Raw genomic sequence first — 22,860 nt, forward strand, 5'->3', positions numbered from 1 at the left:
ATTGAACGGAAAAAGCCACTCACTGTTTTAGTTTACCAAAGGTCACTGTCACATCCTTTCGAAGGGATTGTTTCTTTTAAATTGCCAACTAGTACTTTTTTTTCTCCATCAAATGTTGTTGATATTTGTCAGATAATCATACCTTTATGCCCACCTTATAGTAATGTAGTTCTTGATGTTTTTGCTGTGGTCAAGGCTGAGTTTTAGCGTGATGGCTAGACGTCAAGTGGCACGAGCAGCAGAAGACCACAGGTTTGCCTGAGTGGAAGAATGCTCTGTCCTAAACACTTGTAACCAAATCCCCACTGTGGAACCACACAAACACTTGTGTTGTGGTACAGCAAGCGCTTGACTTACGGTGTGTTTCATTTGTATCCCAGCGTAGGTCCCCACCAGCCCTTATTAGGTGACTGTGTGGAAAAGAACAAGCTGTAAAGAATGCAGGATCTCTCCACGGCCGCACATCTGTGCTCCGCGGTCTCTCGGTACTGTGGAAAGTATTAAAGGGGGACTGGATCAAGTTTTTTTTTTTTTTTCATTCCCCTTCTCAGTCCATAATTTTCGTACTGCCGTAATCTTACTTGGGCATCTTGCATCATATCCCTGCGTTCATTAATCACATCTTGAAAAAAAAAATGCTGTGGAGGCGGGAGGGGAAAATGCCTTGTGCAGCGATGGGGTATTAGGTGTCTCTGGTTTGGGGCTGTGCTAGACTAACTAGCATCTGTCATGAATATAAAACCATGCTGCTTAAATGAGGGGTACGTTTTGAGTTTTGATATAGTCTGGGGTCATTAAAGACAGACTGGTGCTGTCCAGAGTAATCAGACAGGAAGTTTTGTGGTGACGTTCTTAACAACCTTTTAGGGCATGAAAAACCACACTTAGCTATGACCGTGTCCTGAAATAGCCCACCTCCTGCCATGTCCCCTTGAAAAACGTAGCCTCAGATATTTCAGTCTGGTCGTTTTGTTACCTGGATGTGGATGAAAGAACCACAAGTCGGTTCATATGATGATGGCGCACAGGAAAATCTGTTATGATCGGGCCCAGACGGAATCTGTGGATGTTTTTCGGATTTTCCGTGCTTATTTTTCAGGGAAAATCTGCGGAATGAGCTTAGATATGGTAAAATGTGGTAAATGGAACAAAGAGGTGGATGAAAGTGACACCAATATGGCAAAATATTTAATGAATAAACATGTAAAGAGTGGGGGATATGTAGAACATTGCCAATAATAATTAAATATTGGTATTTTTACTGCATTTTTTATCAAATAAATGCAGGTAAAACAAAATATATTTTAAAAACCTTACCACCCCCAGACTTTTGAACAACAGTTTAAATAAATAGTAATATAACAGAATACAAAAAATAAAGTAATCAAATTAAAGCTTTTTAGGGCTTGGATGATGTGTGTCAATTCTGAGGAAATGTGCAGAACTTTTAAGTGTTTAAGATCCAGTAAGACTTCTATGACTCCATCATATCCTCATTCTCAAATGCACATAAGAATGTCAGACAAGCTTGTTGTTCTGTTGTCTTATTTGTTTCTCCCTCACTTCTTCCTCTCCAGCGGGTCTGCGAAGGAGTTTTCGTCTCAGCAAAAGAGATAAGAAGACAAATAAGTCCATGTATGAATGTAAGAAAAGTGAGCAGTACGACACAGCTGATGTGCCGACTTATGAAGAGGTGACAACCTACCGCAGAAAACACGGAGAGAGACACAGACTTGTCGTTTTAGTTGGTAAGTATGACACATTTGGTCTCTTTTTCCTTTATTTATAACTTTTCAGAAATGGAATTTCAAAAAAATTGTCTCTGCTGTATTTAGTTTGGTTAGCTCAAGCATGCGCGCTTGGTATTTTCCTTATTTTTTTTCTACTGTTGAGAACACTTCACAAATCAAATCACAGTTTTGAGGCTCCACACATACAGTGCTTTACCCACAACAGCACTTGACTGAAACCCATAATTCCTTTTCTGCTGCGGGACTTTCACTCAAACCCAGCCCTCTGAAGACCCCTGGAGCTGACGGGACCAGCTGAGGATTAATTCATCTATGTGGCACTTCATTCGCAGTGCTGGTGTTCTAACGGAACATTTTATTCCTCCTTAATATTATTCACCAAAGAATTGTTAACACTTGTTTTCAAGGGAACAGCGAGAGCGAAACTCCAGTGAGACGTCAACTTTACAAAGTGAAAAAAAACTTGAAATATTACATTTTCGAATGTCGGATTTGGTGTTTGGTTGCCAGTTATTCTGGACAGAGGATTTAGAGGCCAGAACAATGAATTAAGTGTTTCATAAAAGTGTGAATAAAAAGTTATTTAGATTTGTATGACAGATAGTTTGAGGGTGTCAGGTTCCCTTTTTCTTCTTTATTTTTTTTAATAATGTTGAAATGCTGCATTACCCTCTGCTCATCGACCTCCTCCACTATGAATTAAGTTCATAATTTATTTTTCCCAGTGTAAGGGGTTTGTTGTTGTGAAAATTTCCTCTCATACTGACAAGTAATGTTGACCAGGTGTATAAAATATTTCATGTAGAAATCTGTGAGGTAGCACAGGGTCATGGTTCATCGCAATAGACCAGCCCGTGTGTTTGTGAACGCAACATGGCATATGGATTCTATCACAGTTTTGTTGGTGCATGTAATTAATGGAGTGTGTTTTCACATGCCTGTGTGAGCGAATGTATAAGGTGGTCTGTTTAATTAATCAAGCTTTTTGTACTGTCCGGATTCCCCTTTGGTAATTTGCACCTCATGCGGTCTAACGCAAATATTTTCACGAGTTTTGTCTCGTAAGGTGGAGGGCAGCATCATGGACGTATCAGACGTGACAAAACCAAGGATGCAGAAAAAGGGTCTGCTGTGTTTTCTCTCTGAACTGTTATTCTGTCCCTTGAGGTCATGCTTTAACTTTTCCTGGCCTGCACTTCTACCTTTTTTCCCCCTCTGTCTTTATTTCATCATCTTTGCCAGTTGTTTTATTGCATTTAATAATGCAGCGATCAATGATGCCATTTGAATGTCTTTTCCCTCATACATCTCTCTTTATACTCTATTCCTGTGGTTGTTGCAGTCATTTCTCTTTTCTTGCTATTGTCTTTGCAACTTTGAATGAAAGTGATTCATTTGAAAGCACATTCAACTTTTACACTCCCATTAGGTGTTTACTCCTGGCTGCAGACAACAGGGTCAGGCAAATTCACCCCTGAACAAAATAGTCTTATTGGAGTCTTTGCTTTCTCTAACACGACTGACCCACGGCTTGTGGTTGGGTTTCAAACGACTTTCCAGACGGATCAAGATCTTATCTATTTGGATACATATTAATCGACCAGCCAAAGTCAACACATTTAACAACTGCGCAGCTTCGCGAACCCGCCGTAGTGTTTTAACTGAAACCTGATTATTTAACATAGCAAATGATCTGTTTTTTTCTGCATGTTTGAGTTAAGATTGAAAAGATTTCAGTTGATATAGTGGTAGTTCAGACCCAGACAGAATAACGGTGGAACAGAAGAATGACCATTGAGGAAAACTGTGATCTAAAGGAGCTGTCGGTTCAAACGTCGGATCAGATTCACCATTTCATTTTATGTCAATTTTTATGCTCTTTCCAAACATCTCTGTCAGGGCTTTTATAATTGAACATTACAATTTGGGCTGCAATGTGTTGTTTCTTCCTAGAACTATCAAGTATAATTTTTACACATCTGAGCTGTTGGCAGGGTCCTGCACAAGTAGCGTAGTGCCCAGTCTCTCCAAAGGCTTAAACTATTGCCAAAAAAGCTTTGTTTGTGAAGTTATCACACGCATAAATGTGTAGAAAGGTTATTTATCGGACACACTTGGTGGAATATTTTGATGCTGATAATATGAGGACATGATGACTGTTTTAGGAGCGTTGAGAGAAGGTTGGATGACGGCCCCCCATGTTTAGCCAGTCTAGCAGCTCCTCAGGGTTAACTGCATCTGCTCCGCGCTTGGCCTGGAAGTTATTAAGCCTTTCATTTAGCCTTCTCCCCTAATGAGCGGCCTAATGACTACTGACACTTTTACGACCACCGCAACCTGCCCCCGTGAGTGCACACATACAATTGGATTGAAAAACAATTACTCAAATGTGTTATTTTATTGGGGCGTTTGAAGAATAAAGGGCTAGTTTTTGTTTGGGTCATTAAAGCGTATGACAATGAACAGAATAACCAGGAAAAAATACACAAAGGCAAGTCAGTTAACCTCTTTGACACCAACATCTCAGTTGAAGGCTGTTTAGACTGTGGTGAGCTGGATGGCTGCTTAGTGGGTGAACTTGGACTACAGGTTTCAATGCTGTTCGTGGCTTTTGGGACACAAGCAGCCATACATCATAGATGGGGCGAGCCGCTGCAGAGATGAGTGATCGAGGGCTTTAAACTCATTAAGTGCACATGATGAGTGAATAGAATTTTGAAAAGGTTTCTATGTGAGCCTAGAAGCAGGCAGTCAGAGCCTGGTGGGGTCCAGAGATTAACATCTCAGAAAATACTGTTTGAGTTTGTAGGTCCTTTTAATAGAAAGGAGCATTTGTGGATAAAATATGGCTAGTTAGAGGAAACATTACGGTGTATTTTTTTCCTTTCCCACCTACGATATATAGATTTCACATAAATATGCACTTTTTACATATGGCTCAAACAGGAGCTCTGCATTACTCAGTAACCCGAAAACACTGTAGTAAATCAGCATCTAACTCTTCTCCTATATCACAGTGGAATAAGGATAACATGTTCTGCAAAGGCATAGGCTTCTAATGGAGTCATAGGCGTGTGTGTGCGTATGATGCATCAAATGAAAATGTGTATTCTCCCTGCGAGTAGGAAACACATCTGTTTTGTGTTCTCTAACATATAGATTTTGATTTGTGCATGTCTCATAGCAATCATTAAAGTCTAATAGAAAAACCACGCTTGACTATCCGCATTATACAGTGTGAATCTTGGCCTACCTTTAACTGGGCCTTGACATGCAGAATTGCATGAGGGGATTAAATCTCTGTTGCTGGTATTGTTTTTTTGGCTGCATACTGTATGCGGTTCAGACTCTGACTACAGGTAGAACAACTCATGATTTATAGTGAAAAAGAGATGAAAAAAAAAAAGAAAAGAGTCTCTTCCTAGGGCTGGGTAATACAGTGAAAAATTATATGTAATATCTATGTTTTATATTCATTTATAAAAATCACAATAAAATCTTCAAAATAACAGTGTAAAAGTATGTTTCCAAATATTTATATTTTTAATAAATATGAATTAAAATTTTGGGATTAAAAAATCGCATTATGTACAGTATACGCTATTGTTAAACATTTGGGGTCTGTCAGATTTAGTAAAAATACAGTAACTAATATTATTGTGAATTCATATTTTAAAATGTAATATATTCCTGTGATGGCAAAGCGTTATTTTCAGCAGCCAGTCTTTGATGATTATAGAATAAAAAGAACAGCAATTTGTTGAGAAATCTTTAGGAAATTGAAGTCTTTTGTAACAATGTAAAAGTCTTTAAAAGTATAAATTAAAGTATTTATTAAGTGACCCCAAAAGTTTGAACGGTAGTGTTTCTTAGATAAAACATTTTAATTCATAAAAGGTCTCTTTTTTTTTCTTCTTCTTTTTTGACAGAAAAAAATGCATATTAAGATGTTAGTATAAAAACAGCAGTATGATAGATAAAATAAATGTTAAGCAAGATATAAATGGACTCTTTCTCATTGTCTCTGCATCTCTCTCTGTTTGCTTCTACAGGTCCTACTGGTGTTGGTTTGAATGAGCTCAAAAGGAAGTTGTTGATATCCGATCCACAACATTTTAGTGTCACCATCCCACGTAAGTCCTTCCTTCCTTGTGTGTGTGTGTGGGGGTAATATGTGAGCGACAAATAATAAGACAGATTTTTTTTTTTTTTATGGCTCTAGTACCCATTTAGGCCTATATACTTTCTTTGGGTACAGTTTTGTCACCTCATCTCTTCAGCATTCAGAAACATATCATCCAAGGAAATACACCAGACAAGATATTTTTAGGACAAATAAATAGGGCTGTGACTTATGTATTTAAACAGGCTGACACTGTGGAGAAATTGCCAATTTAGAGGCAGGAAAGCGAGAGACCGAGCTTGAGAGTTTGAGGGAGTTGGAGACAGTGGCTAGAAAAGCCTTGACTGTTGATATAACAGATGTTTGTTACATTCAAGCTTGGCTTTAATAAGAATGTCTGATTCAGGCTCTGACACTTTGAAATGCCACTGGTATTAATATCTCATCCAAAGCTTTTTGCCTTAATTCTGCCTAATTGCTCACAAATGTGACCCCTGCATTAGTCTGTATTATGTAGCCCTCCTCCCCTCAGACCTTATACGGAGGATTAAGATTAAAGGATGGATTCTTGGAAAGTAACTGTTTTAAAAGTGCCCTTTTTATTTCAATCCTGCCAGCTCCAACTCTCATTGTTAATATGGAGTGATTAAACATTAAATATCTTTCAATTTAATTTCTCTAAAGAAGCCCAACATGAGCGATTGCTTCACATTTCCAACAATTGGGTCTCTTAAAACACAAACCAGCCGTGGCAGCAACACTAGCAAGATTGTAGAATACGATTAGTTAGGAGCACTTGAACATTTTGTCTCCTCTCCAGCCTTTACTGCTATTTTCCATGATCTTAGAATGAAATTCAAATTCTTTTGCCACACCAAAAACATTTCCTATGCCACAGAGCTAATGCCAGATGAAATATATTCTATTTCTTTCAGCAGTACAAGGGGAGTGACTTTTTTTTTTCTTTGTTTTGTGAGCACCAGCATTTGGAGGTATAATAACATGTTATCTTATGTCTGCGGTGGGCTGTCATCATGGGAGGGGGATGCCTCTTCATCAAATATGTGATGGGTTGAGGGTAACTAATAATTTACTCCAATCCAACCCAACCCATGCATTTCCCCTCGTCTCTCTGTCTTTATCTATATGATCCTTCAGAAATCATTGTAAGAATCTGATTTGGTGCTCAAGAAACATTTACCACAGATGAAAACAGATGTGCTGCTTAATAATTTTTGTGGAAACTGGTACCTTTTTTTTGGATTATTTAATAAATGGAGAGTTCAACGGAACAGTATTTTGACTAAAACGGAAATCTTTTGTGATGTTATAAATGTCTTTACTGTCACTTTTATCTAAAAGTATGTATAAAAAGAATAAAGGGAATTGACCAATACATGACAAATAGATAGAGCGATAGAGGCCATTCAAGAGGGGCCTTGAAAAAACAGAAGGAAAAAAGCAGGGGAAGAAAAAACCTGGAACAAGGCGAGTTGGAATAGTGATAAAGTTTAATAGTTTGTTTTGGAGCTGCTGGCGGCTTGCAGACTATTTGTCGGAGGTGTGTTCTACAGCGACCTTTGACCTCCTCGACACTCGTTAAACACACCGCTGTGTGTCTCTGCATGGCAAACTTTGACCCTGGCTGTACCCGCTGGAGCCGTGCTGGCTGGACTGGCACGCGCCGTGTGATTTAAAGACGGGAGTTTATAAGCAGCTGAAAGCAGGAGCGGGGCTTAATGAGGGACAGAGTAAACTCAGTGCTGGTACTGTACCATGTGCTCCTGGGGCTTTACGAGCAGCGTTACACTCACACTGGCCTTTAGAAGCCTCACGGTGAGTTGAGCCAAGACAGACGGGGTGGGTGTGGCGTCAGACCTTGGAGAGGTGGTTTATTTTAAATAAAATTAAGTGGGAAATAAAGTGCCCATGGGGAACTCCCTTTAATCAAGGAAATGTCTGTAATGAACGTTTCTTCACATGTTCTTCTTGAAGCACCTTCAACCTCTAACTTATTCCAACACAGTGATCTAAGAAACACTGCTGGGTTTTTATTTTATTTTTTATTTCCCTTCATTTAGGGACAAAGTATCTAATGCCATTTAGGGCTGGGTAAAAATTAAGTTTTTCCCAATTAATCACAATCTTTATTTGAAAGACACCAAATCAATTGTTAAAATTTGAGCTTTTATTCCTATTTTTGGTGGCTGTGTGAAATTGTATCTCTATAGCACTTCCTGTCGTGCCAATGTCAATGAATTTACTCAGCTGCATAGTTTGGACCCTGTTGTCAATTTTTTAAATGAATCTGTTCATAATGTACTGTACCAAGTTAGAAGGTTGTCCTCCTCGTCCTTCTTGAGCTGCTTGTAGAACATCCCGTACAATGTGACCAGTGTAATTCGGTTTGACGACAATTGTGTCTTCTGGAAATTTAGCCAATTATTTTTTTACTGTTCTGAATCAAAAGCTTGTGATTCATTCAGAATTGATCTGCTCAGATTTCCAGCCCTAATGCCATTACATTTATGTTAAAACGAGACTTAAGTGTGAAACCACACAAAACCAACTGAGATCCCAAAATCTCTGTACCCATTGAAGATTTCAAAAGATTTTTTAAGATAAGAGGTGTCATTTCCCAATGTAAAAGTACTCTTCACTACATTATCTTTCACAGACACCTCTCGATCGAAGAGACATCAGGAAAACGATGGAGTGGAGTATCATTTTATCTCCAAACACCTTTTTGAGGCAGACATTCAGAACAACAAGTAAGTCACGCTACAACTCAAATCTTTTTTCTTTTTTTTTCTTGCTTAGATCGAAACACTACTGTGTATTATTTGGAATGAGCATATGAATATTTCTGCTGTGATTTGGATTGGGGATGTGAACGTTTACTGTGGAGATCAAATAGTCAGTATTAATCATTGAAGTTTAGTGGACCGCTTCCTTTATTCTCAGGATTGTAATCATGTCAACCGTAACCCTGACACAAACACTCAACAGTGGGAGAGATATAAATCTGAGAGACGGAGCCTCCGTGGCCAGTTAGTATTCAACACATCGTCCAGAGCCCTGACTGAACTTGAGTAAATCAGCACCCCAGTCAAAACACTATACAACAGTTTTCACTGATGTCGTCTGTCTCAGACACTATGGCAAGCATTCACCAATTTTGCCTTTCGGCTGCCCACTATTCTTTTCATTTTTCCACTCCATTTCGTTCAAGCAAATTGTGTTTGCGAGTGTGTGCTACTTGTGTAGCAGCATGATGTGGGCTCAGATCCCTTCTCTGTAAGCGAGAGTGAGAGGGTGTTGACAGGTGGTCTGTTTCTGTGAGTGCGCGCGAGAGAGGGGGGATCAGACTCCTTTTTCCCAGTGGTCGGTAAGCTCAGATTTGTATGCATGGCCTGGTGATGGATGTTTTTCTGCAGCCCCTCATCAGAGGATAAAACAACACAACAGGAACGCGTATAGAATGTCACTTCGCCAGCAAACCGGGCGTCTTAACTGTCTTGTGGTGGAAAAACTATGTGGTGGCTTGTTCTGTGGTGAAATGAACATCAGCATGAGTAAACCACAAGTATCAATGTGGAGAAGAGAGTTGAGAACGAGCAGGATTAAGCAGGTGGGCACGAGGCACTGCAAGAGGGCTAGAAAGACTAATTTTTCCTATTTTGTCAGCATTTTCTCTTCTTTACTTTTTTGGTTTGACTTTGAATTGACATGTTGCTCTCTTTTTTTCTCTGGATCTATTATGTAAAGGAGTCATGGCATGAGAAATCAAAATTGCCTTGATCTTTTGATATATAAGAGGTCTTTTGTACCATTAAAACATCCTGCAAGTTTCATAGCTTAATGTATGGCTAAATCTTTAGCCTGTATGGCTAAATCTGGCACATTTACATGATGGACTTAAGTGCTTGTGTTAATTAATGTGCATTGTCCCTTTTTAAAATAAAAATGAAATAAATAAACAATAAAATAATTATACATCATAGGACCCTCCCACTGACAAATGAAAGAGTGAAAGAACGTTTGATTTGACACGTCCAGTTTAAACATCTCGTTTACAGACTTCAGAAGGATCGCATGAATTGAATGGCATTCCGGATCACGTCAGAGGATTATGTTTGTTCGGAGCATTTTGTTTTGTCACCAAGATGTAATGTAATGAAGAGTTTGCAAAGAAACTTTTTTTGAAGGCTAAAGCAGCCAAATATTTTGGATCTGTAATGATTATATCCAAATAATACTTAAAGTTTAAGTAAATGATTGCATGATGCTTTGTCTGTAAATGACAGTTTTTTTTATGGATAATATTTTCAAAACACTTACTCTCGTGCAGTAGCGAGTGGGCATTAATACTGATACTACAATGACTTTGCCACTCATAACAGTGGCCTTTTACTGACCAGCCTTAAAGGAGCTACCCCTTAAACACGGGTCATTTCAGACAGAGGGTCTAAAAATTAAGGTTGAATTATTATTATTTTTTTAAAGGAACATATTAAAATAAAAAATACATTAGAAGACATGCATACAATGGTTGTACATTGTTTTTTTTTTTTTTTTAATTTTCTTTTAAAATTCATTTTGATCTTTTTTATATATCATAATGAAGAAAAATGTATGTATTTTGGAATAATCTATTGTTGTTTCTTAGGTAAAAAAATTGACAACATTTTGTAAAACGTTCTTTTATGTGATCATTTTTCTGATAAAAAAAAAAAAAAAATTTTTACCTTAAAATATGTATATATATATTTATTTTTTTGATGGTATTAAGATGTTGAGAATTCTAGGAAAATGTTATTATATTTCAATGTTTTTTTTTATCAGGTTTTATATTTTAGTTTTTCTTGAAAATGGTTTGAACAATTTTGAAAACATTATAAAGCCAACGCATGAATATATACGTTATGAAAAACCACGTGAAACCATCAAAGAAAAATGCTAATTAGTTACACCAAATGACAATTTAAAATTTTAACTTTTCCTGAAAATGGTTTAAATGAATTTAAATTTAATTTAATGGTTTAAATGGTTTATTTTGCCTTCCAGTGTGAAAATGTCCACTCTCATATGCAAACATGACCTTGGTATTCCCAAGGAAAACTCTCCTCAGGGCTAAAAACAGAGCCTAAATTAACCCAAAAACCACAGTAGCAGCCTCCACCCCGCCATCAATACACGCACAACATCATGACAACACCCGCCACAACACAACAGTTCTGTTTAAGCACATCTGCCTTCAAATGAACTCTCAAATAAATAGGCACTTTGAGAATTCTTGGTAACCCTACATGTCACATTAACACCAGCAAACCACCTCTTAGCACCCAACAAAATTAACTTAGCTCACCATCAAAAAATGGCTTCAATGAAAGAGTGTACAGGCTTTTAAAACATGTTGAGTCGAAAAGTGGTAAGGAGTCACGTTAGCTTCTAAATATGCTCGCCCAATCACAGGTTGCTGTTAGACCACATGGGCCCAAAAGTGAGAGCGTGTTTATAGCTTTCACTTCAAAGACTTGTTGACATTTGGATTGATACTTAGGGAAAGATAAAGACAGCTGTACATACAGTATATAGAACATTTTACCAGTTTCAGTAGTGGTAATTTTAGTCACGTGTGTCGCATAACCAAATTTTCACTATGCACTGAATATTACGACACCCTGCTGTTGTACGACTCGGTCGTTCTTCTGGAATACTTTCCACATCCTTCCAAATTTCTCTGCTTTACGGATGTCCTAAAAATACATGTTCTGTGATCAGAGGAGAATCAAGTGATCGGATTGAACGACAGGCAGATTAAATGGTGGAAAAGTGTTTGTTTACCTTTTGTCTTCTCAGAAAGTCAAGTAACTCTTGCATTTGGCATTCAAGCCTGCCTGTGCTGCAAGGAAACAGGTGTTTTAGATTTAAACTGTAACATAGAAGATTATATAAAAGAGCCTTGTGTCAGACTGTCTGGAATCGAATGTGGGGAAGAATGCAAGAGATGAACACACCGTGCATGTCTGAGCGGCCTTTTTCACTGAAAGCATCAGGACAGGCTTGGGAGTAAATAATGGGTTGTGTTTCCTGTCATTATCCTGTCCATTGGCTTCTCTTTATATTCTAGGGTGGGTAGATCCACGTAGATACATTTAGAGTCATTAATCATTACGTCAAACCCATCCTTTTCTTTCTGTCATTTTCTATGCCACAGGTTTATTGAACAAGGAGAGTATAAGGGAAATTACTATGGGACGAGCTTCGACTCTGTACGTTCAGTCCTGTCTAAGAACAAGGTGTGCCTTCTTGACGTACAGCCACATGTGAGTCTCTCCGTTTCTCAGATACACATTCTACCTCACCGTTTTACCTCCCTCTGCGTCACTCCATTCTTCAGTGTCTTTTCCAGATTTATTCCCCCCCCCCTTTCACAGGTGTGACATTCCACACTATTCCTACTGGATCTTTTCTGAGATCTCTCTCTATCTCTCGCTCTCTCACTCTCTCTCTGTGTGTGTGTGTGTGTGTGTGCACTCTTCCTTTTATCTTAACAGATCTAAAATTGTCTCTACTAATTGTCCCATGTTTGAAAATGTCCTCAGGCTTGGTGTCAGGGTGAGAGAGTAGTAGTAAAAAGAGGAACGGTTGAGTCTTGGCAGAACTGTATCAGTGTCCACAGCAAAGCCAGTGAAAGACCCCGGTCACCTCTGTCTGACACATCTTACTTTGGTGGTCTGAGCCTGGCTTCTCTCTTGGTGTAGTGAGAGAGAATGAGGCAATGACATTATGGTTATCTGTATTATCATTGCTTCTGCAGGTCTTAAAAAGGTCTTAATTCACCCTTACACAAAGGAAGGCCTTATAAAGGTCTTAAATCAGAGAAGAAAAATTGGTTTATACTTTAAACAAGAACAAATATCTGAGATGTTCATTTTTGTTTTGATCATAAACTCACTTCATATTTTGTTGTTTTGCATCTCAAGTAAATGTATCTTGATTTAAGAATATTTAGACACTTGCACTGGCAGACAAGACACAACTACTGAGGAAGAACTGATGTTGGTGATCCCTGTTTTAGCGCAATCAGGAGGTGCAGTAAAAGTCCATAATTTAAATAAAAATTATTTATTTATTTTTTGTAAAATGGATGAAAAAGCAACCGATATTTGTTCTAAGCAAACTCTCAAGTGCTGCTAATATAACTCATTGTGCTTGTCCCCAGACATTTACATTCAAACAGCATATTGATGTATTGTGTTCCCTTCGATTTATTCCTTAAATGTTCTTTACTTGCTCTTAAAAATGTCTTAAAGTCTTAAATTTACCTTCATAAAATCTGCAGAAACAGGACAAATCCTTTGTCTTTATTGATTTGACAAAATGAGAATTACAAAATAAATACAGGTGCATGCTCCTGTACAGCAACATTTCAAGGGTGAAAAAGGTTAAAGGTCCATTTTAAAGGGGAATTAGCGAAATTATAAGTAATGAATTTAGCCTATGCAGTTTATACACTATATCCCACTATATTCTTTTTGAAGCCATATGATAGCTTTCTATGAAGAAGAGACTGAAAATTAAGTTATTATTCACTGGTAATAATCTTTATCTCAAGAATAGCTCTCCATTTTGACATTTGTAAGATGGACCCAGAAAATCTAGAATTTTAAAGCAATCACCTACAAATCAACCAAAGAATATTTTATAGAGTTATGCATTTACAAAATAATTGTTTTTCTCCAGGTTGAAATGTGAAACTATAGCAATAAACTTAAATAGAACAAAAAGATCTAAATTAAAATATGCTGCATCATATAGCTTCAAAAAAGGCCATAGATGTCTCTTAATTTGAAACAATATGAGGGTGAGTAAATGATGTCGACATTTAAATTATTTTAATGAACTTTCCTTTTAAATGTACTGTGACAGCAACAGTTTAATTCTAGTCCTAGAAAGAGGTAGGACAATTATGGTAATCTTTTTACAATTAAAAACTAGCGTATGGTAAAACTTGAAAAATCGAGTAATTAGTTCAGTCTGTTGAAAACCCTCCACAGAAATACGTGGTAAAGTTCAGTGGTCTGATTATTTTGAGCATGAGGATCTCGACTACCTGAAGTGTAATGTGTCAGACCGGGGTGCTTTTATTTTCACTCATGGAGTCAGATCAGTTGAGCTCAGTGTGAATCAGCTGCTCTGTTTTCTGTCAAAATGTAACAGTGACTAACAGCAATAATGTTCAGAAGTATCAGTGTCAAACTAAATCATGATGGCATGAGTGATGCTGCTTTAATGACTGCGGTTCACATGCTCTCTTTATCTTTCTCCCTCTTTTTTCACATTCTCTCTCCATCAGATGCTAAAACATCTTCGCACGGCCGAGTTTAAGCCCTACGTGGTGTTTGTGAAGCCTCCATCCATCGAGCGTTTGAGAGAGACCAGGAGGAACGCAAAAGTCATCTCAGGCAAAGAAGATAAGAACTCATCCAAACCCTTCTCGGTAATACATGCCACACACAGTTTTTACTTCAATCTGTCCATCTATCATCCCCTCTCATCCTGATGGGATCTCTTTTCGCTCTCAGTAAGTCATTTTAGGTTTTAGGTTGTATTCACAGTTTTTGTTCCACTATCTCACATAGTTCTTGGTGAAATAAGAAATAGATTTCATCACTTCCTGGCAGGCAACATCCACATCGTTTATTATAGTCATTTTCCTCTTGGACCAAGCAAACATATGTTGGGTTAGTGCTTAAACGTCTGTGTGTGTGTGTGTATTTTTGAGTAACCGGTCCCCTGAGCGGTAACCTGATATGAGACCCGTGAGCTCACACTACACCTGTATGACTGCACTCAAAGAAAAACACATGAAATCAATTAACACATACACCAGACCCTTACCTTGTGCTGCCTTTAGTTTGTGCTGTGTGTGTGTATGAGATATGGTGTGAATATGCGGGGTATCTAATGACTTTCGCAGAGTTCAGCTCTTGCCTATGTATCTCGCTGTTAGTCTGCCCCGGGAACAAGCACGTGTGTTACAGAATAAGTGACCCACGGAAACCCGACTCCACCACACGCCGAGATGGCTTGATGCCGATTGTCACCACAGAGACTTTCTGTGTTGAAGACTGTCAAATGCGTTTAGGAGCTTCGAACATGTGCTCACCTGTCAACTTATTGACTCAACAAGTGTCCAAACGCAATATACCGGTACTCTTTTTCCGTCTTTTGCACCACACAGATCAGGAATAATAGCTAATTTTGCAAATTCCGTGGCGATTCAACTGAATGCTAAATTTCACACAGCAGCTTTGGTCTGTTTATCCATTATAATTTCATAGAAGCAACTGCCAAAATATAAATGATTTCACACACACACACACCATGTTGTCGATGTAGCTCATCCAGGCTGCAGTGTGACACAAATGTTACACAGTAAGACTGCACAACAACTGACATTGAGAAGTGCATCTGCATAGAATAATAAAAAAAATTATACTTTTTACTCAGTCTATTTTGCGAGGGTTAGACGATTTGGGGACAAACTTGAAAAACTTGGATGTTCACATTTGGGTACTCTTTACAAAAACACAAACCTCTTACAAGATAAACAAAACAAACAACTTTCCACTTTTCGTAGGCCACATTCCCACTGTTTTTGAATTGAATTTTAATGACTAAAATAATTATTTCTATTGTGATTTAATGAAATAATAGGGGAAAAAATCAGCTACAACTGTAGCTTCTCAACTGTCTTTACTTAATTTTCAAACATTAAACTCTCGCTTTCATTTTGTTGCTTTGCAGAAAAAAATATATATTATTTGATTAGTTAAATCGCAGCCTTCGCGATTTGACTCTTCCATTAAGCGAAACACCGATATCAGTTTTATTTTGATATATCGTTCAGCCCTAATATGCAGGCTCACAAATTTATACTAGCAGCATATTTCATTATTTTTATTTCAACACCTTTGGAACTGAATAGATGCTGGTCACATTAATTCAAACCGCTGAATGTGCGATTAGACCACACCATACTCCCCAAAGTTTTAAATTCGCAGAAAGCTCAAGGATTATGCCGTTGTCAAAGGGAATGCTGCTCTGGCTATCTCTGTTGTCAGAGGAACTGTACCAAAAGCTGTCCGCACCATCCAAAGCAACTGTCTGCCTGCTTTCAACAGGTCATTGTGGGTGCTAGTAAAGGAAAAAGAAACCCTTGCTAGCTGGCAAAACTTAGCAAAAGTCGATTATAGACCCTGACAGTGTTAAAGGCATCCAGATTCAGCATATTATAGATATGCAAGAAAAATCGTGTTTGATGAAATGTCACAGCCATATTTTATCCAGGACTTTGCTGTATTTCTTTCTCAGAGAGAGACACTGCATCTGTTAGAGTCATGAGCTTGAGAGCCGTCGGCTCTGTGCAAGAAAACAGGCATCCCTTTGTTTCTGTGAATCCAGACTTTCACTCTATTGTTCTCCCTTTTAGTAATACTTGTATAACATTAACACAGTTTTCTGTGTGTAAAAGATCAAAATATCATTCATTCTCTTTTTAGGAGTAGCAACAAACCTGGAAATTTCCTAAAAATGTCATCAGGGGTAGAAGAGCAGTATTTCATCGTCTGGCATTAAATCGTCGTAATGAGGAATGGAAACATAAGCTAAAATTTGAGGATTTTTTTTTCTTTATTTTTTGTCCTGTGCTTGGTGAAAGTCAGCCCAGACCACAGATTAAGTCCCTTTACTTTGGGAATATAAAATCAAGGACCTCTTGACGACCCAGAGATGTCCTTTTTTGAACGGGTTTAATGATAAGGGCAGGTGCACTTTATATGATCCTATAAAAATTGATTTTCCGGCAAGGATTGAGAGATAAGCAGAGCTCATGCTGACTGTAGAGGGAGAGAGAGAGACAGCTTACTACTGAAGAAATTCTCCTTTTTTCAAAGACGGAAGACCTGGATGTTGAGTGAGAGGTTGCATTAGAGCCTCTGGGAAATAAACAATCGGAAAGAAATGCAGAGGAAAAATAGATTTAATCCCTTTTGTGTTATTACCAAATCAGATTTGGTAATAACACTCCCCTGGAGGCACAACATCTGTTATACTTCAATTAGCATGAGGTTTTTATTTGATGACAGAACGAAGAAAAGATATGTTCAGACCTGGGCCAAACCTTTGACTATTTAGGCCAAACACAAGCTAATCCACCACGTTCAACCAGAGCTTTATTAAAGCCATGACTAAGTCAATGAACTGCGACTTTTGATGCGTTCTGCCAATAACTGTCAGATTGAGAGACTGCTGTAATTTTCAGAATGCCAGCAGCTCTGTGTCCAAACTGAAATGTTGACGAAATCTTAACTCTTGATCAAGAGAGTAAATCAGGGAAAAGAAGGAAAGGGTTCATCAGAGAATGGGAGGAGAAGTTGCGTCTAACACTGGCCATACGCCATGGCTTCGCTTAGCTTGCTGTTGTCTTGTCTGCTAATGCCAATTTCTATATTAACAGTGTGCTTAATAGATTCTTAGTACATTTTAAAACGTAAAACCAGTCCAAAAGCTTCTGATTTTCTTTTAGCATGGCAATATGTTTTATAGCATCATATCGCTCTGTGTGGGTCCCATGTTTTTATGTTGTAAAGGTTGAGTCTATATTGGTAAAGCCACTCAAACCATGCCATGTTCTCGGAGACTGGCACCAAATGCCAAGATTGCCCACATAAACACTTATTTAGGACCCACAAGCCCAGAAAAGTCCAAGGCCATGTTAGAGAGTCCAGAGATAACTAGTCTATACCAAGATGCAATGTCATGAAAAAGTACTTGGGGGTATAAAGTATATCTGATTTTAGCCTATTGTATTTTTTTACAGTTTTTCAGTGATTTCAGTTTCTTTTGAACCGGGAAAATATTTAATGAATAATGATTGTTGATCATTTTATGGGGCTTTTAAGCATCGATGTGTAACAAATGCCAGGGTATAAAATTGAGGTCTGTTTATTCACTCCGCTCTTCCTGTGATTAAAACCGCTGGAGATCCAGACCTCAAACTATAACCCTAACTGTGCACCACCTCAGTAGAAAATTAAATATCAGTTTATAGTTTTATCTTTTATCACATGTAGATATTTTTGCTTTTCTGCATCTAAAGCAGTTTTATTGTAAACAAAAAAGAATAGTTTTTAATTAAGTCGATGTTTAGGGCATCTATGAAAGTTCTTTTTGGAAGCTGGTTTTTGGGAATACTGTGGGAAAGTTTTTTGTGTGGGGGCATATTTCATGTCTTAAAAAAGAACGTTGACTGAATGTGTTTGTTGTTTAGGATGAGGACTTCCAGGAGATGATCAGTGCCTCTCAGATGATGGAAAACCAGTATGGTCACCTCTTTGAAAAGGTCATTGTGAACGATGACCTCACTGTTGCCTTCAGCGAGCTCAAGCAGGCGCTCAGGAAAGTGGAGATAGAAGCTCACTGGGTGCCCATCAGCTGGACTCATTCCTGAGGGGCTGCACAAAAGGAACAAAGGAACAAGGCATCACATTTTGGGGGGTGGAAACGAAGGGAAGGACTTTAAGGATTTTTATTGTTATTTTTTATTTAATTTTTTTTGGCTGTAAATGGTGACAGGGAAAATATGTTAGTTGTCTTAACACATCTGAAGAGGTTTATCTGTTCTTGGGGACTAAAGTGAAAGAGCATAGGTTTGCTTTTGTTTTGTCGTGGTGGATTTAGCTGCAATAACGGGTGTAATTGCAGTCAGCAAACGTCTGATTGTTTAGCAGCCGCTAAGAGTGTTCAAACTGCCAATCAAGTGGTCTGGTGGTGTTGACCACTCCTTGGTGTATTTTTAACGTTAGTTTATAGAAACCAAATGGATGATTATTATTTTTTTGTGCTCAGTACAGTTTTTTGTTTTGTTTTTAATTCAGATCTTAGCACACTGCACTCCATTTGCCTGTTACTCTGCAGCTAGTTTAATCAGCACAGCATTAACCATATATATATATATATAGGCAAGACATCATGTAATGTTCAGTGGGCCCCAAAGTGATTTTATTTAAATAGAAAATAATATATTTGGATTTTTTTTTAACTTTTTTTTAACCTGTTCCCAGTTGAGATTTTTTTTTTTTTTTTTTATAATCTCAGTTGTGAGTTTTTTTTATTAGACTTTTAAGTGCTCATGGCTAATCAAAGCCTCTGGGTTTTATTAATGTATAACCCGCTGTGTGCAGAAGCTGACTTTATTTCAGTTTCATCTCTCTTTATTTCCTTTATTTCAGTTTCATCTCTCTTTCTTTATTTCCCTTTTCCTTCCATCTCCATCCTGTTGTTGAGGACTCCATCTAGGCTGATTAGGCAAGACTCTTAAATATGCGTTTAAGAAGTCCAATAGCAGCATTTCTACTATTGCATCTCAGAGAAAAGGATGTTAAATGATAACCTCAACTGTTACAAGGCATTTCAGACAGGAATAGTTCACCCAAAAATGAAAATTCGGTTTTACTGTAGGTTCAGAGGACTTTGAATATGGAACATGAGTCAACTATAGAGTTTGATGGTACTTTCTCATTTTTGGTGCTCAACAGTCCCATCCACCTTAACTTGTGTGTTACACAAAAGACAGAACGTTGTATGGATTTTGTAACAACTAGTGATGCACAGAATTTTTGACAACTGAACATATTTGTCTGAAACAAAATTAGGTTCCAACCAAAATGTTTTTGATTGAACAATGACGTTTAGTGTTTCTTGGATGATACAATTAGACTGTCAGTGTCTATTTCATGCACACAACATGGATAGGTTACCACTGGGGACACACTTCACTGTGAGAAAGAAGGTTGCTAAAGTAGCAGTATGTCAAATTTGTTTAATGTTGAAAGATGTCTCATTGCTGAAAAGGATAGTTCACCTAAAAATGCTAATTCATCATTTACTCAACCTCAAGTTGTATTAAATTCTTTCTTCTGTTGAACACAAAAGAAGATTTTTAAAAGAATGTCGTAACCAAACAGTTGATGGGAACCTATTGACTTCCATAGTTCTTTTGTTTTGTTTGTTTTCTTATACTATGGAAGTAGATGGGTCCCATCAACTGTTTGGTTACGACATTCTACAAAATATCTTCTTTTGTGTTCATCAGAAGAAAGAAATTCATACAGGTTCGGAACAACTTGAGGGTGAGTAAATGATGACAGAATTAAAATTGACTGAACTATCCCTTTGAAGAGCTGTACTTTGACTGGTTTAATTTATCATCTGAGAACACAACACACCAAAAAGCATATTGAGTTCTATGGTTTAATTTAATTGCCCAAACTTTGTTTTGGTTTTCATCTAAATGACAACCTAAATTTCAGTTCATCACTAGTAACAACATGAGTTTGAGTAAGTGATGACAGAATTTTCATTTATTGGGTGAACAATCCTTTTAATGTCTGAAAAGGCCTTACATAAAGATATACCACTAAATACATGTATATTTTTGTCATTCTGTTCTTATTCATTTTTGTGTTCTTTCAGCTCATTGGTTTGCAATCAAGCTGTGTCAATCTCTTATGAACTGTTACTGTATTTTGTAGTCCTGCAGTCCACATACTGTAAATACACTGTAGTTTTGCCTTCAAAATCAAGGTGCACTGAAGTTTGTTCATTTAAACTCACTATGTTTGTCCTTACCTTGTTTTTTCATTTATTTGTTTTCCCCCATACTTGCCTATACAAAACCGCTTCAAAACTTGTCAAGCTTTGAAGTCTTTCTTAATATGAAATATGCAAAGTAAATATTGTTTCCTGTATTTTAAGTAATGTACCTCTATATACCGGTCTGTCCTCTGCCAAGTGGATGATTTTTGTGGAAGCCTCATCTAAACAACAATTCATGTACATCTATTGTTTTGTTCTGTCGATGATCAAGAGTTTACAACCTGTGCTGTTATAAAACATCCCCTCCTCCAAATGTACATTAAATATGTAAATCAGTTATATGTTTTGTTCCCTTTTTCTCATAAAGAGACGGAGTGTTTTGTTCATAGTCCTGTAATTAATAACCAATGTTTCCTTTAATAGTTCATTCATGTCAGTATTCGCAGGTCTTCAGACACAAAGGGCCAGTGGGACAGACTCATCGCTCAGGCTTTGCTTGCTACAGAGATCTCACTGATGAAATGCCAAAACAAACCAGCAGCCAACACAATGACCCATAATCCTCCAGCTCCCCCTCCATCACACAGTCCTGCCGCCGCCGCCGCTCAGAGCTGATAGTGAGGAGATTGAAATGGATGGATGACATTAGATGGATAGGATTGAGTGTAGCTGGCCAGGAAGAGGTAACCATGTTTTTTGAATGCCAAGTTATCTTGGATCCACATCCAATCGCCAAAAAAATAAATCAACTTAAAAGTTTTTTATGTTGTTGGTCTATACAATTGAAGTCAATGGTCACCAAAACTGGTTACCAACATTTCTCAAAATAGGTTCTTGCAGAAGAAAGAAAGTCAAGCCGGTTTGGAATTGCATGAGGGTGAGTAAATGACAGGATTTTCACTTGAACAGTGCCTTGAAATTTCGCTTTTCTTCTCACACAACTCTATCATATGACTTCTGAAGAGTTGCAATATAGTGCACAAGTCATTTGGACCACTTTGATTATGCTTTTATGTTCTTTTGAAGCATAACGTATTCAGTGCCCATTTCTTTTCATTTAAAAAAAGCAGACCAGTACATTTTTCAAAATGTATCCCCATGTTTTCCATTTAAAAAACAAAATATCATACTGTATTGTTTGAAATGACGTGTAAGGTTAGTTAATGATGACTGAATTAGTCCTTCAAACATACAATGTTTCAAGGGTTTTGTTTTCTAAATTATGACTAAAAGCAAGAACAAGAAAAAAAGAAACAGGATTTTTAACAAGAAAAGAGCACGAAATGTCAATGTTGAATCTTTCCTTAGCACGTCCTCTCTTTTCCATCAATTTCTCCCGTGCGTCTTTTTCTTTAAACTGACAAATACAGGAAGTGTTTCACATGACTGTTATATCTGGTGAAGCGTGGGAATATTGAGATGATGTAATACTGTTGTAATAATAATAAGGATGTGTTTGTGTGTAGAGGCCATTATACAAGTACCAACCTCCTCTGATTACATGTTGCAACGGGCCTGTCAGAGAGCCAGTGCCACTTACAGTCCCGATGGAGCTCAGCAGGTTTGGCAGGAGTAAAATGAGGAAATGAGAGAGTGAGTCGGGCCGTTGGGGGAAAGACAGACCGTCTACTTTAAACGTAATCACCTCTGGTGCCGCCGCGACTCAGCACTTGTCTGTTTGAGGCTTTGGCCATTGTGTTGAAAACGTTTTGATGCCTGCCTCACTTAGCACACCTCCTGATCTCTTTGAGCCTGATCCTGGGGTAAAATGTCCAGCAGCCACTCTTAGTTTGTCGGTTTTCCCAGTTTCATTTTTATGGAGATTAATTTAGTTACCTCCATTTTTGTTTGTTTTCTCCTTGTGTCAGAGGTTCTCAGGATTCTCTCAGAGTTCCCAGGGCTCTTGTCATGGTGCCACGCCTGGCTTTTCACTCTTAGTTAAAGGAGAACTCCGGTCAATTTTAACATTGAGCTCAATTTTTAGTAAATTTGGAGTGCTGTCAATACAGAGAACAACGACAAAAATCGGTGTTGCCTACACTGTGTTATCCTATTTTTAAAATTTGCACCCTATTGACTTGAATGGGGCAAGTTTTAAACCTGCTTTTATCCTCTTAACATATTTGATGTGTCATTACAAGTGCCCAGCCATGTTGAGTGATTCCTTAAGAGTGAACACGAGTGAATCTGACTGCAGTAGATGTGAAAGATATGAATAAAAATGATGTTATTTCAGCCAGCGCAAATACCTGTATTTAGTTCCTGTTTTCGGTGGAAGTCCAAAGTAGTCGATTGTCGAGTTCACGCGCGTGATCATAG

At 37.9% G+C, this 22,860-nt stretch overlaps 1 protein-coding gene across 6 annotated transcripts in view; it reads left to right on the plus strand.

Annotated features, from left to right (window-relative positions):
* Positions 1-20,878, plus strand: part of mpp7a (MAGUK p55 scaffold protein 7a) — a 110,390-nt gene extending 89,512 nt beyond the window's left edge. For all 6 annotated transcript variants that reach the window (XM_079595309.1, XM_079595313.1, XM_079595310.1 and 3 more), the window contains 6 exons: positions 1,578-1,748; positions 5,804-5,884; positions 8,552-8,645; positions 12,095-12,203; positions 14,237-14,380; positions 18,215-20,878. In XM_079595309.1, the coding sequence (XP_079451435.1) occupies positions 1,578-1,748; positions 5,804-5,884; positions 8,552-8,645; positions 12,095-12,203; positions 14,237-14,380; positions 18,215-18,394 (779 nt within the window). In that variant the 3' untranslated portion in view covers positions 18,395-20,878. The remainder of the gene's footprint in view (positions 1-1,577; positions 1,749-5,803; positions 5,885-8,551; positions 8,646-12,094; positions 12,204-14,236; positions 14,381-18,214) is intronic.
* Positions 20,879-22,860: the final 1,982 nt, after the last annotated feature.

This window comes from Phoxinus phoxinus, assembly GCF_949152265.1.
Source record: "Phoxinus phoxinus genome assembly, chromosome: 21".
NCBI lineage: Eukaryota > Metazoa > Chordata > Actinopteri > Cypriniformes > Leuciscidae > Phoxinus > Phoxinus phoxinus.